Source organism: Emydura macquarii, unplaced genomic scaffold, assembly GCF_026122565.2.
Source record: "Emydura macquarii macquarii isolate MOO-44397 ecotype Brisbane River unplaced genomic scaffold, CSIRO-AGI_Emac_v2 contig_2676, whole genome shotgun sequence".
NCBI lineage: Eukaryota > Metazoa > Chordata > Testudines > Chelidae > Emydura > Emydura macquarii.
The window spans coordinates 19,373,516-19,387,972 of NW_027132813.1; the positions used below are offsets into that span (position 1 = coordinate 19,373,516).

A 14,457-nucleotide genomic window follows, 5' to 3' on the forward strand; every position below is an offset into this window, starting at 1 on the left:
GACCGGACCCCTCCCCCCCCAACGGAAGGGCACAGCAGCTACGTCCGGCTGAGAGACCCGGATGCACGGCGTACGGGAGGGCAGGAGGGGGGCGGGGCTCAGCGCGTGGGTGTTTCCCAGCAGGACGTCCCGTCTGTTGCGGCGACGCCTCCTCCCTTCACCCCACCCCTCGCCTGCCTCGCGCACGTGCCCAACGGAGCAGCTGCAAGCCACGCCCAGCGCGGGGGGCGGGGCCACGGCGGCCACGTTTGTGGTGCGTGACTGTGCGCCAGAAGCTAGCTGCGGATGAGGGTGATTCGAGGGGACTGGGTGTCTGTGAGCGCCGTATGCAAATGAGCACATAGATCCGTTAATCCAGCTCGTGCCCCGGCCCGCCCTGGCCCCTGTGCGCGAGCGGGGCGTCGGCATGTCCTCGGGGCCCGGCCGGCTCACGTCACAGCGGCTTGCCGTGCGGCGCGGGGCTGGCTCGTGGGAAAGCCCTCACGGCGCGCGAGCTCCAATGGAACCCCGGGGACAGCCTCCCCCAGGGCGCTGAACGCTGTGCTCCGGAGGCTGCTCGGAGGGGGAGGCACCAGCCGTGGCAGCGCTTCCAGCGCTCGCTGCTGGGCTGGTCGCAGCCCCGCCCCGCCCCTCTCCAGGCTTATTTTTAGCCGCACTGCCCGGTTTTTACCTATTTCAGTTTTCCCGGCTGTGGGAAGGGCGGGGCAGCTAGTGATCCTCTAGTGACAGTGGGTGCGGCGGTGAAGCTTTCTAACCATTAACACAGGGCTAGATGGACACTCGGCCGTGCGGGTCTTATAGGTGGGCAATGTTTTATCAGGCTGAGGGCCAGCAGTGAAAGTGACACACCCATAAACATCTGATCTTTCCCAGTCCAGCTGGAAGGTAAAGCAAGCCCCCCTCCCCTTTATTATATACATCTTAGTTGCTTTTCCCCCTCCTACATGTAAATTACATGCCTTCGCCTTACTGCCTCAGTGCCACATTGGCGTAAGGTTGTTTCTTTACCACTTAGCCATTTTAAATCCACTTTCCAGTCAACGTTTACTGTACAAAACGGCAAATTCTATTTTAATCCACTTTCCAGTCAACATTTACCTTACAGAACTATGGCCTGAGAAATATTACTGCTCACAGCAGATCTGAATTTTTCTTGATGACTTTTCAAAGGCACAATAATCCAATAACATGATTCAGAGTATTCACTGTTTGCCCGTGTGGCTAAAAATCACACTAGATGCACACAAGATAGTTTTCAGTACTAACATTGCAGTCCCCATGTATGTAGATGGTATTGAGACCTCTAAAGATAAAAGGCAAGACACAAGGGGCATTTCAATCCCCATTTTACTTTGGCAATTTTTTTAAAGCAGTTGGCAGATCCTCCCACTCCCTCCAAGAAGCTGCTGTCACTTGGACCATGCTAGTTGGAGCCAGTTTAGGGGAGTGGGAGTTGTTTAAAATGATGGATGTAGCCACTCCTGAATGGGTTGTACCTCCTGTGATAGACAAGACAATATCCTAGACAAACTTTAATTGAATAAGGCTTAACTTAATTCTGTAAATGTTTTAGAAATCCACTATTAAAAATGCACTGCATTTGCTAATATGTTACTGTGGAATTTATGTAACTTCTAAGAGATGTGACAAATACAATCTCTGGAAGTATTAGGAACTTCAAAGAACTTTTTGGAATAATACATGTGAAGTGGATTTCCTAGGAAATATTTAGGGTGAGGGAAATGCAAAAGACTCACCACTCACATTCTGAATCTTCACCATGAGCAGAAAATCATCGTCTGAGTGATTACCTATTCAAAATGTCTTCAAAGGCCCAAACTGGATAAATGAGTGACTCAGCGTCATGGGATTTTTTGTTCTGTGCAAAATATTATTCTGAACTCAAAACCACAGGAAAACCCTGTGTGGGTTTTTGAAGGACTGGTCACCTGCCAGAGCCCGTGTTGGAGTTGGGGATGATTTCTAGTAAGCTTATTAGCATCTGTATAGGTTCTTTTATTATTTTAAATGTTTTCTCTAATGCTTTTACCCTAAGAATGAAATGTGCTTGCTTAGAAGGACCTGTGTGGTGACCTATATCTGTGGCAATTACACTGTTATAGTCTCTGAAGAGAAGGCAAAAGAAGTTTGCTTAGGCAGCCTGTCTTTTGCTGAAGATATCACAGTTAATAGGCAGGGGACTGTGCAGCCTGGAAATACCCTGGTCAGAAGGGAGATGCATGACTCCATCCAAGAGAGGAGATGGTTTAGCTGGAAGCCTAACATGGGTGCCCCGGCTGGACCACAGAGGGCAAATACCGTGCAGCTGCCCTGAGCTGTGACACCTGCATCTCATTGAGGGGTCAGCTTTCTTGCACTTGGGCAACACTTATATTGCTTGTCATTGAGTTGAGGTTGGAGGGGATTCTCTCTCACAGGAGAGGAAGGAAGGACAGACTTTGATTCTTGCATTGGAGCAGGGTCCAACACCCTCTATCTCAAGCCTGGTAGTTCAAGTGTGAACTTCACTGTTCCATGGCCAAGCAAGAAGCTGGCACAGTACAACAGTGAAGTTACTTTCATAATCCTACCATGTTCATAGCAGATATTAGCCAAGGATTAGCCAAGGATGGTCGGGGATGCTGCCATAAGCTTTCAGTTTCCCTAAGCCTCGACTGCCAGAAGCTGGGACTGGACAACAGGCGATATATCACTTGATAATTGTCTTGTTCTGTTCATTCCCTCTAAAGCTTCTGGCATTGGCTGCTGTCAGAAGAAAGAGATACTGGGCTAGATAGACCATGGATCGGATCCAGTATGGCCATTCTTATGTTCTTATCATCCTAACAGATGCAGCCTTTTATATACAGCATTGCATGTTTGGCCAAGTACATTATGAGGCTGCAGTCTTCCCCTAATGCATCTGGTATAGGCTGCAGCTGGAGACAGAATACAAGACCTGATGGATTGATTAATCTGGTCTAGCATAGTGAATTACAGCTGCTTTAGGATATTAAAATATGAAAAACCCTTATATAAGATGTTTTTCATTTTCTTTTTAATACAAGGTAGTCCTTTTTTGGTACATAGCAAAAACTCTGGGATGCAAACATATATCCAATATCCCATTCTCTTCTGAAAAAAACTGTAAAAATTCTACATGAACTAGTTAATGCACCACAGTCACTTTAGAAAATGGTGAAGTTCGGTTTATTCTTTACATATTTTACTTGTACAGATATGACACTGGGTAGAAAAATGACAATATATTAGTAAGAGTTATCCAAAAAGGCTAAAAACTGGTCAATAAATACATTAAAAACATACCACATGTTGCTATAGAAATGTTGTGTACCCATTTGGTTAATTATCTCATACATTCTCATTGAAAAGTTTTTGGTGTTTTCCATGCAAGTTACAACTTGTCTTTTCTCTAACATCTATGCTATGCAACATTCTTTCTTTACTAGGAATGGGACGATATATAAACTCCACATTATAAGAAGTAAAAAAACATCTGAAAAAACAAAATCCCAACTCTCAGCTGCTTTTATAAATAAAGAGTTGATTAAAATGAGGTCACCTGTAAAAATGTAATTCACTGAACAAATTTTTATAAAAGAGGCAGTCTTTTAAAAGGAAACTGTTACTGTAAACCCAAAATGGGTTGCTTGTGCTTCAGCATATATTTAAGTTATTTTTGAAACTACATTCATGACAAAAAAGTAAATATAAGTCAACAATTAGAGAATGAAAGGTTGCAATATGGATTGGATGAAGGTTTAACATGCTTCAAAATCTGTCCAAGAACACACTAAACATTTATCAACATCACAAAACCATCACCTAATCTAACCATTTGAAATAGAGTCCTAATAACACTTGGTTCTTTTCATGCTCAAAGTGCTTCACAAACATCCTCTAATTAGTTCTAACACTCTTGTGATGCAAGTTTTATCCCCATTTTACAGCTGGGGAAATGGAGGCATGGGGAATTAAGTGACTTGCTCAAATCCAGACCACGCCTTCCCTTTCTCCGAGTTCTATAATACTTTCTGTATTTTACTCCGAACATTCTAGGAGTTTTATGGAAAACAGGTATCACTTCCATCAGTCATAGTAGTCATTCATATTATGTCACTTTGAAAGTTACAGCACAGATGTTACTGTATTAATCAACTTTAGATCCACTTTAATGCACCAGGTTGTGTCAAAGTTCTAGCATATTGCGCCTTTTTAACAAAAGCCCCTTCTTTTCAAAACAAAATATTAAAGATATAAGGTTAAATTCTGCTCTCTTATACAGGTGCAACTGCTATTAAACTCAGTAAGAGTTGCAGTTGTATAACGGATAACAGAATTTGGCCCATAGCATCTGTCCTTGGGAACATCTATAACTCCCCCAGTGGCCCAGTATATACTGGCACTGTACCACAGAAGGGACACAAGTAGCATCTAAATTGAAACATATCTACTAAGATGTGGAAACATAGCAGCATGTAGGGAGAATGGATGCATCTTCCCTCCCCCCCAATGTTGACAATATTCCTATCTGGTCTGTGTCCCATAATCCATCTGAGATTAAAACTGGAAGTTAAATTTCTACCAGTCTGGAGATTTCATATATGAAGATGAAGGCAAAATATCATATTTTATGCCAGTTACCTAAAGCTACAGCATTCAGCCAACATTAAGATTTTCACATGGAATGTCAGAGTACATTAGTGATTTTACCCATCCTTGTCTTTTTCCTGCATTTTCTACCTTGTTCCCGGCAACCCTTGCTCCACTTTGGTTTTTGTCCTCTCCCCACAATCACTCCAAATTCTTCCTGATGTTGCGCTGCCTTTTCAGAAGAGCCTCTAAGTTTGCTCTCACTGGTGGGCTGCAGGAACAACTAATTAAATTTACATGTCTGTCTATCTGATTTGCAAGTGGAGATCTAAGCTTTATTACAAAAAGATTATGGATACAAAATTAGAGCCTTCTTAAAAGTGTCCATAAAGCTTTTGCAAGGCACACATGCACTTGTTTCCAATCCCTCCTTGATAGCTGTTCCTGTAATCCTCAGTGACTGAATTTGGCTAGTTTACACATCCAATGTGTCTCCAAAATCCATATGCATGCACAATTCACCTGCAATGGGGTGGGAACGCAGAGCAACATTCTCAACTCTCCTGCTCCATCTGGAGGCTGCAGAACAGTGTCTAAAAGAATTGGGGGTCAAATTCCCAAAGCACCTAGGACAGCAGGGTCCTTCTCCATGACTAGGACCTTAAGCTCTATGGTAATACAAAAATACTAATAAATGAAGGGGTCAGATTTTCAGAAATGCTCAGCACCCAGTAGTTCCTTTTGAGGGGTGCTGGGCATGGAGAACTTTTGAGAAGCTCATTCTTAATTTAAAGCAATGTTTCCCTACACATACCCTCTTCTTCTTTGCCTTTGGGGAATGTTGCATATTAGTGGGAACACTTCAAATGGTTTTCAAAAGCTCTGAGCCACTGCTGGGCTACTAAGCCAGGGAAAAAAAAAATCCTCCACAGGTGGCAGAGGAGTGAAAGTTTCAGAGCTTCTGCCTCTGCCTTCCAGAAGTGGACCCAACTGATCTGCTATTCTTGTAGGTTAGTAGATGGCCTGAGATCATCAATAATGACGATATCTGGGAGGTAATAAGCATCAGCAGCTCCCATGGCTTCAAATGGGGACTGGGGATGCTCATCACAAATCAGTATCTGGTCCAAAGCACTGAGTAGGAACACAGGGGACACTAATGACTTCACTAGCAATTGTGGCTGCTCAGCACAGCTGAGAAAGCAGGCCAGAACTGCATGACATCTTCATCCATGCTTTCCACTAACTAGGAGCTCTGAAATCCCAGCTTAGGTTTTTCCTACCTGGCTCAGCTTTTCTCCCTTGGTTTTCAAAAGTCAAAGTGCTGCTGGGACCAGGATTCGTCTCTTCATATTCAGGCAATGTTGAAATGATTCCGTTTCAAACCCACAAGAAATGAACCTAGAAACCACTATGATGGGAACCCTATAATTGTTTGTGGTAAGTGACTGGAGCCCACAGACTTGCCTGGGTTCATCTTAAAATGCCAGTCTTGAAATGTGAGCCAAGCATTCACTCCCAAAATATATTGAAGAGTGTCAAAATACTGGCTTGAGTACGCTGGTCTGGTTCACACCATCAAAGTGGACTTTTGGATCCCCTAAATACGGCATTGAACAAGTAAAAAAAGAAAGGCTGGTGCTTTGGCGATTTAGTAGCTATTAAACAGTCAAAAATGTACAAAAACATCAACAGTTTGACAAGTGGCAATTCAGTCTTGTAAAAAATTGGCCAATAGTCACCAAGAGAAAGCATTTCTTTTACAATTAAAACAGTCATATCTTCCAGGTACTTTTCATAATTCCTCTAGGTCAGTTAAATCCACAACAACTTTCAAGAACAGAGTGTCATCTTTGACATAGGTGTTCTTTGCATTCTCCAGCACAGCGTGTGCCACAAACCTTGGGCACCCAGAGGCAATATTCATCTCTCCATCTGGCCTTTTGAAACTGCTGCTGTGAGGGTCAGCTCTGAAGACTTCAACAATGTGATTTTTTTTCCCACTTTGGTCCAGAAGCATAAGTGTAACTTTCTGCTTAAAAGGCCATGGCAGCAACGAGTCAAACTCCCCTCTCATCACTACGAAGTATAGGGAGACATGAGTCCCTTTTCCTGAGCCATCCCCATTCAGATATGCTCGTGCACATAATCTGTAACCACAGCGGCTGGTGTAAAAAGGCTGGCTGAAAATAGAGACAGTGCGGCCTTCCATGGCTTCTTTTTTCTTCATCTTGTAGTCCATGATTTTCCAGATCAGTTTTCCATTGTAACATGTGCCCTCCAAAAGCTTAAATCGCTCTTCGTTTTTATTGAGCTGTGCTTTGTGAATATTGATGTGGACATCATGTTTGTTGGATTGGCCTTCCAAAACAACTGGGGAAGAAAGACACATGAAACACCCAGTTAGGGAAAACGTCATTGAAACAAAATGAATTACAGACAGGGGAACAGTAACAACTAAGTGGCTAGAGCCCAGAGGTTAGAAATAACTGCGGAATCTCAGAAGTTACACAATGACCATTAACATTGTGGCACTGGCCATTTCTTTTGAAGACTGCAGACACATATGCATCCTAGAGATGTGACAGATGCATAGTTTGGATTTGAATCCCAACTTCCTTCAAGTTTGGGTTTGTTTAGCTATACAAAATCTGTCAGATACACACATCTGTGTTCTAGTTATTTGTGCAGAAAGCATTTCTTTATAATTAAAACAGTCATGTCTTTCAGGTGCTTTTCATAATTCCTCTAGTTCAGTTAAATCCACAACTTTCAAGAATGGAGTGTCATCTTTGACATAGGTGGTCTTTGCATTCTCCAGCACAGGAATACGGCAGCCTCATCTTACTACCTGTTTGTACAGATGATAAAACCATCTTACACTTTGGGGGAAAAAAACTGATGGATTCTGCTCAAGACCCAGACCCAGAATAGTAGAGGGGAGACAGATCAGAACTGAGATGCCTTGGTAGAACTGTGATGGAAAGCTTGCACAGACTTGCTGGCATAAGCCAGTATTTATTACCTCATTAAAAAAAATTACCCTGATTCTCTCAGACTAACATTAAATTATTGTAGGATTCTGAAGTTCACTGTAGGATTATTACACTTTTGGTAACTGCCACTGCAGTTATAGACATGTCACCCAAAGGGCTGTGTACCAAAAGTGCACAAAACTATGGTCAGAGAACACAACCTAATGCAAGTTATTGCAAAGGCATGCCTGTCATCCACCTAGCATACTTAGGACACTTATCACAGAAACATAGTTTTGGTTAAGCTTTTTATTAAGGCTGATGTTCATCTTCAAGAGCCCCATCAGGCTAACGTGTGCAAAGAAGTTGATGGGGGAAGGTGATCCAAACTGATAAACATCACAGCCTCTAATCACACCAACTTTTACTCAAACAAAAAATACAAAACAAAAATCTGAGCATACCTAAACGCTGATCATATGTCTCCATAAAGGCAATCTTCTGTTTTACATTTTCTATAGTCTCCAACAGTGGCCTCAGGTCAAATTGACTTTGCTGCTGGTTCGCCATTTGTATTAGCTGCCTCACTTGTGTTTCCAGCCATGCAGATTTATCAATATGACTAGCAAGAGTCTTCAAGTTTAATGCAGGAGGAGAGGAATAAACACACATTAAAAATGTCGTTATACAATAGTAATATTGACTACACATTGCATTCAAGAATATCCTTGTTTGCCTTTGGAATCCTTCAAATGTTTCCTCATAATTAATTCAGCATTCATTCACTAAACATCAATTTCTAATTCATTACCATTCACAATTTATTACCTTAATCTCAATTGATTTGATTACTCAAATTTACACCAGCATAACTGGAATTGGAAACTGGCCCTGCGAGTCCTATTTAGCACTCCTGGCTCAGGTCAAACTCCCATGGAACTCTATATTAATTATAATGGGAAGGCTGTATGTACTATATTTTAAAAAACAATAGTGGTTTAAATCCATAGATGGTGCACAGTGCACTCTAGAAATTAATGCAAATCCATGCAATAAAATGGTTTTGAGAGCCAATGTTTATTGTCCTGGCATTAATTACAACTGTTGGTGGATAATTGTATTCCAGGCCATAAAAAGCAATTTATCTGAAAAATAAAGTAAATGTCTCACCTGAGTGCTTACCATCAAATTGTTGTTTTTACCAAGCAGCTGTGCAAACTGTCTGAATTCCTTTTCACACTTTTTAACTGTGTCTGCTAGCTGTTGGATTTTAATCTCTTTAAATTCCAAACTCTTATATAGGTCAGATATCTAAAACAATGGAAAATGAAGAGTGAAAACTCAAATCTATCCAAAGCATATGGGAAATAGATTAAAATGTATGACGTGTAGGTACAAATGGAAGGGTTTATTGATGTGACTGCATTAACAGCAACTATTTTCCTTTTCAAAATGTTAACCTGAAATCCCTGGATTGGGTAGTGGTGAGGATGGAATTCCTGCTTCTGTCTAAAAACCATGAAATCTGTATTAAGGTGGGTTAAAAATGCATTGCATTAAAATTATTGGTGCCTAGTCAGTGTAACAGATGAGTTAGGAAGGAGTATTTTCTCCAAATACTGCAGTAATGCGCTATGTTGTAGCATTCTGGACGTTTTGCTCCTTTGTTTTTAAATAAATGCAGACATCGGTCTGAATTCATTTGAGGTTTATATCTGTATTGGGTCCCAAACAATGAAACATCTGTTGGGGATAGAAAGCAGCTAGTTGTTGTGCATTCCAAAGTGGCTGCAACCTCCCCTCCCCTGGGAGGAAACGGGTGCAGATAGTGGGATGGTGGAGAGGGGTAGGCGGGTGGGTCTGGAATGGATATAAGCAACACATTTCAAAGAACAACAGTTATAGAAGGTCAGTAACCGTCTTTTCTTCGAGTGGTTGCTCATGTCGATTCCAATTAGGTGACTTACAAACATTCCCTTAGGCGGCAGGGTCAGAGTTCAATGTAGAACCGACTGCAGGACCGCTCTACCCATTGCTGCATCCTCTCTGGCTTGTTGTGTGATGGCGTAGTGTGCCACGAAAGTGTGAATTGAAGACCATGTTGCTGCCCTGCAAATATCCTAGATCGGGACCTGGCCTATCTATGAAGGCCACTGAGGTTGCCTGGACTCTTGTTGAAGGGCTATCAAAACGGGCTGGCACTTTTGTTAGCTCATGACAGTTCCTAAGACACGACATAATTCATGATGATATTGTCTGAGAGGAGACCGGAAGGCCTTTCATTCTGTCTGCCACTGCCAAAGAGAGCTGGGAGGTCTTCCTAAAAGGCTTTATTCTCTCTATGTAGAAGGCCAAAGCCCTTCTAACATCTAGCAAATGAAGACTTCGCTCACGGTCGCCAGCATGCAGCTTAGGGTAGAAGACCAGGAGAAAAATGTCCTGATTAAAATGAAACTGAGAGACTTACCTTTGGGAAGAATGCTAGGTGTGGTGGCAGTCAAAACTTATCCTTGAAAGACACCCTGTATGGAGGCTCCGACATCAGAGCCTTCAGCTCCAACACACTCCTAACCGATGTAACGGTTACTAGGAAGGCCGCCTTCCATGACAAGTACAAGAGGGAACATGTTGCCAATGGTTCAAACGGTGGTCGCATCAGTGTAGACAGCACCAAATTAAGGTCCCACTGAGGAACTGGCTGACGAGTTTGAGGGAACTTCCTGTCAAGGTCCTTGAGAAAACGGCTCACTACGTGATTCAAGAAGATTGAACGCCCCTCCACCCACAGATGGAATGCTGAGATTGCCGCTAGATGGACCTTCAGTGAGGATACTGATAGCCCTTGATGTTTAAGGTGCAAGAGATAGTCCAGGATCAGTGGTATAGATGAAGCCTCCGGGGAAACTCCTTTCTGTGAGGACCAAATGGAGAATCATTTCCACTTTGCCCCGTAGGTAGCTCTTGTGGAAGGTTTTCTACTACACATTAGGACCTCCCTAACTTGTTCCGAGAATTGCAACTCCTGCTGGTTTAGCCATGGAGCTTCCAAGCCATGAGATGAAGAGATTGTAGGTTTGGATGATGAAGGCAAGCCTGATCCTGTGTGATCAGGTCTGGGAGCAATGGGAGACTGAGAGGGGTCTCTACAGCGAGCTCAAGCAGTGTGGTGAACCAATGCTGGCATGGCCACGCCAAGGCAATCAGGACAATCACCAACTTGTCTCTTTTCACTTTCAGAAGGACCTTGTGTATCAACGGGATTGGTGGAAAAGCGTAAAACAGGCAACCTGACCAGGGAATGAGAAGAGCATTCGCTACTGAGCCTTGATTGTGTCCTTGGAATGAACAAACCATTCTGTGTTTCCTGTTGGACCTCATCGCGACCAGGTGTACCTGGGGAATTCCCCACCTCTGGAAGATGTCGTTCACCACGTCTGGGCATAAAGACCACTCGTGGGCCACTATCGACCTGCTGAGGAAGTTTGCTAACACATTATGGGAGCCAGGGAGGTAGGACGCTTCTATATGGATCTTGTGAGTTACAAAGAAGTGCCAGAGATCGAGGGCTTCCTGACACGGGAGAGGAGTGAGCACCCCTGTTTGTTTATATAAAACATTGCTGTTGTGTTGTCTGTTTCTACCACGATGCATTTTCCCACCAGATGATCCTTGAAGGCTTGACATGTGAACTGTACCTCTCAACTCTTTCACATTGATATGAGCAGACAGGTCTTTGTGACCACTGACCCTGAGTTCTCATCTGGCCTAGGTGGACCCCCCAACCCAAGTCCGAGGCGTCAGTTATCAGTGTCATGGTGGGTTGTGGGCTCGAGGGAAGGGGACTCCTTGCACAGACCACTCCCTGATCTAGCCACCAGCTGAGCAAAATCAATACTGATGTCAGGATCGACACTACTTGTCTATACAATCCCGGGAGGGATGGTAGACTGAAGCCAGCCAGGTCTGTAAGGGTCTGAGATGCAGCCTGGTGTACTGAACCACCAAAGCGCAGGTTGCCAGGTGTGCCAGCAGTGTTAGACAGCTCCTGACTATGACCATAGAGTGGTGGTTTCACTCCTCTATGATGGATAAAATGTTGTGAAAACAGAAGTCTGGTAAGAAGTCCCTGGACTTGTTTGAAGCCAGAACGGCCCCTATGAATTCTATCCTTTGCGTGTGTGTTGACCAGTAGGCCCAGACAGGTGAACGTTAACTTTATGAACTCTGTGTCCGATTCTACCTGTTGTCTGGACTTCCCTTTGATCAGCCAGTTGTCCAGATACAGGAAGACCTGTATCCCCCGCTTCCTGTGGAAGGCAGCCACCACTTCCATGCATTTTGTGAAGACTCGGAGCAACTGAGAGGCCAAACAGAAGCATCGCGAACTAGTAATGGTGACTGCTGAGCATGAATTGGAGAAATCTTCCGTGTCTTGGGGCTATCGCCACATGGAAGTACATATCCTTGAGGTCGAGGGCAGTATACCAATCTCCTGGATCCGGGGAGAAGACGATTGATGTCAGAGAGAGCATGCGAAACCTCAGCTTCTTTATGAACTTGTTGAGGTTCCTTAGGTTTAGGATTGGCCTGAGGCCACCCTTGGCTTTTGCAATTAGAAAACACCGTGAATGAAAACCCCTTCCCCTGAACTCCATAGGAACCTTTTCCACCGGTCTCCCTTCCAGGAGCTGCTAAGCAACTTCTAATTCAAGAAGTTCGTGAGAGGGGTCTCTGAAGAGGGATGAGGAATGGGGGGCATAAAGGCGGGAGGGAGTGGAACTGAAGAGAGTATCCCAGTTCTACTGGGCATAGGACCCACTTGTCTGTAGTAATTTGGGTCCATGCATGGTAGAAATGGGATAAACCGTTTTAAAATAATAGGGGTGGAGGATCTGAGTGCTGAACTGCTATGCCGTCCTCGGATGCACCTCAAAAGTTTTGTTTTGGGTCCGGGGGCTGCTTTTTGGGGCCTTTGTTTCGCCCAGACGAGGATTAGTAGGGCTTCCTTCTATTGCTGTTGTTGTTTCTGCCCCTCCTATGATTAGAGTCCTGTCTCTGATGGGGCTGATAAAACTGGGGGAGAGGCTGTAGTCTGAACGGTCTCCTCTGGGGCGCCGGTGTGTGCAGCCCCAGGGACTTAAGGGTAGCCCTAGAGTCCTTTAAACTGTGTAATTTTGCATCGGTCTGATTGGAGAACAGCGACTGGCCCTCAAAGAGTAGGTCTTGCACAGTTTGTTGGACCTCATGGGGGAAGCCCGATGCTTGCAATCAAGAGCTGCGACGCATAGATACCCCTGAGGCCATAGTCCAGGCCACTGTATCCACTGCATCTAAGGCCCCTTGTAACGACACTTTTGCTGTCGTTTTGCCCTCCTCCATGAGGACCACAAACTCCTTCTTGGAGTCAGCAAGGATAGACTCTGCAAACTTCTGGATAGACCCCCAGGTATTATAGGAGTATCTGCTCAGGACAGTCTGTTGATTCGCTGCAAGACCCCGATGGAATACACCTTCCTGCCAAATAGGTCCATTTTCTTCGCCTCCTTGACTTAGGTGTAGGGCCTTGGCTGCCCTGCCTTTCCCTCTCGTTCGCAGCCACGATGACCAGGGAGCCCGGGGGAGGGTGGGTATACAGAAATTTGTAACCCTTAGATGGGACAAAGTACTTGCGCTGAACTGTTTTTGCGGTTGGGGGAATTGAGGATGGGGTTTGCCGAATTGTCTTCATGTTTTTTTCAATAGTTTTTATTAGAGGCAAGGCCACCCTTGACGGCCCCAATGGGGACAATATATTGGTCACAGAGTCCATCCTCCCCTTGGTGTCCTCCTCAACCTGGATTCCCAGGCTCTGTGCGCTGCAGCGGCGAAGGTCCTGGTGCACTCTATTACCCTCTGTTGCCAGTGCCAGAGTGGCATCCGCCACTTCCTCGTCCAGAGCGGAGGATGAGGACTCCCTTAGAGGGCCAGTCACTTGCCCCTTGGCACCCAGAGTGTCCTGCGGTACCAGGCGGCCCAATTCTTCCATGGTGCCGGCGGCGGCGGACTCGGTACTGGCATAGGTGCCTCCATAATTGGTGACATGTCCGGGGTCAAGGTCATGCTCGGTACTGGTGTTGGGTCGGGGGAGGGTCTCCGATCTAGCCTGGTAGAGTCTGCTTCCCGAAGCTAAGGACAAGGACCAACCAAGATTGGGATCCCTGTGCCTGGTGAAAAGCCCACGTAGTCCAGAAGGGCCATTGAGGGTTTTGTCACTGGGGTGGCCACAGCACCATGAAAGGCTAAGACATCCCTTGTCTTGGTGCTGACTCCTGTCCCAGTGCTGACTCCTCTGCGAGGAAAGGGATTCCGCTTAGGACTCACTTTCCTGAGACCATAGTAGGGTGGTGCCCATCAGTGCCGGGGCAAAGGTTGACGGGACAATAGAGCGGGCCTCCCCTTGGAAGGTGCCGGCTTGTGCGGCACCAGATCTACTGCTTCCGGTGATCTTTCCTGCAATTGTGGTTGCTGTGGCACCGTGCTCTCGATGAGCTCCCTGGCTGTTTCAAATGTCTCCGAGGTGGAGGGTGACTGGATGTCCTCCACCTCCTCCATCCAGCTCCCTGATGGGGGGAGTGGTCGGCACCGAACTCAACACACCCCTCTCCGGGGCTGGAGTCGACAGTGCCATGGTTCTAGGAATAGTGCTCAAGTGTCCCGATGCGGGTCTCACTGCACTATCGGGAGCGGTGCCGAGCACTTTCCATTCTCAGTACTGGCGACTCCTTATGGTGCCAAGGGACTCAAGTACTTGAGTCCTTCCTTGGCGCCAGGTCACAGACAGAGGCTAGGGCACTTCTAACCGACACCAATGCACTGGGTGCCGGCTCCA

The 14,457-nt window shown here is 45.3% G+C and overlaps 1 protein-coding gene across 5 annotated transcripts in view; it reads right to left on the reverse strand.

The window, feature by feature from the left end:
- Positions 1-3,187: 3,187 nt before the first annotated feature.
- Positions 3,188-14,457, reverse strand: part of TRAF5 (TNF receptor associated factor 5) — a 48,366-nt gene continuing 37,096 nt past the window's right edge. For 3 of the 5 annotated variants that reach the window (XM_067565011.1, XM_067565013.1, XM_067565012.1), the window contains exons 9-11: positions 8,760-8,900; positions 8,054-8,222; positions 3,188-6,987 (exon numbers count right to left, since the gene is read on the reverse strand). In XM_067565011.1, the coding sequence (XP_067421112.1) occupies positions 6,410-6,987; positions 8,054-8,222; positions 8,760-8,900 (888 nt within the window). In that variant the 3' untranslated portion in view covers positions 3,188-6,409. The remainder of the gene's footprint in view (positions 6,988-8,053; positions 8,223-8,759; positions 8,901-14,457) is intronic. The other 2 variants (XR_010922983.1, XM_067565015.1) reach the window with 2 other exon arrangements.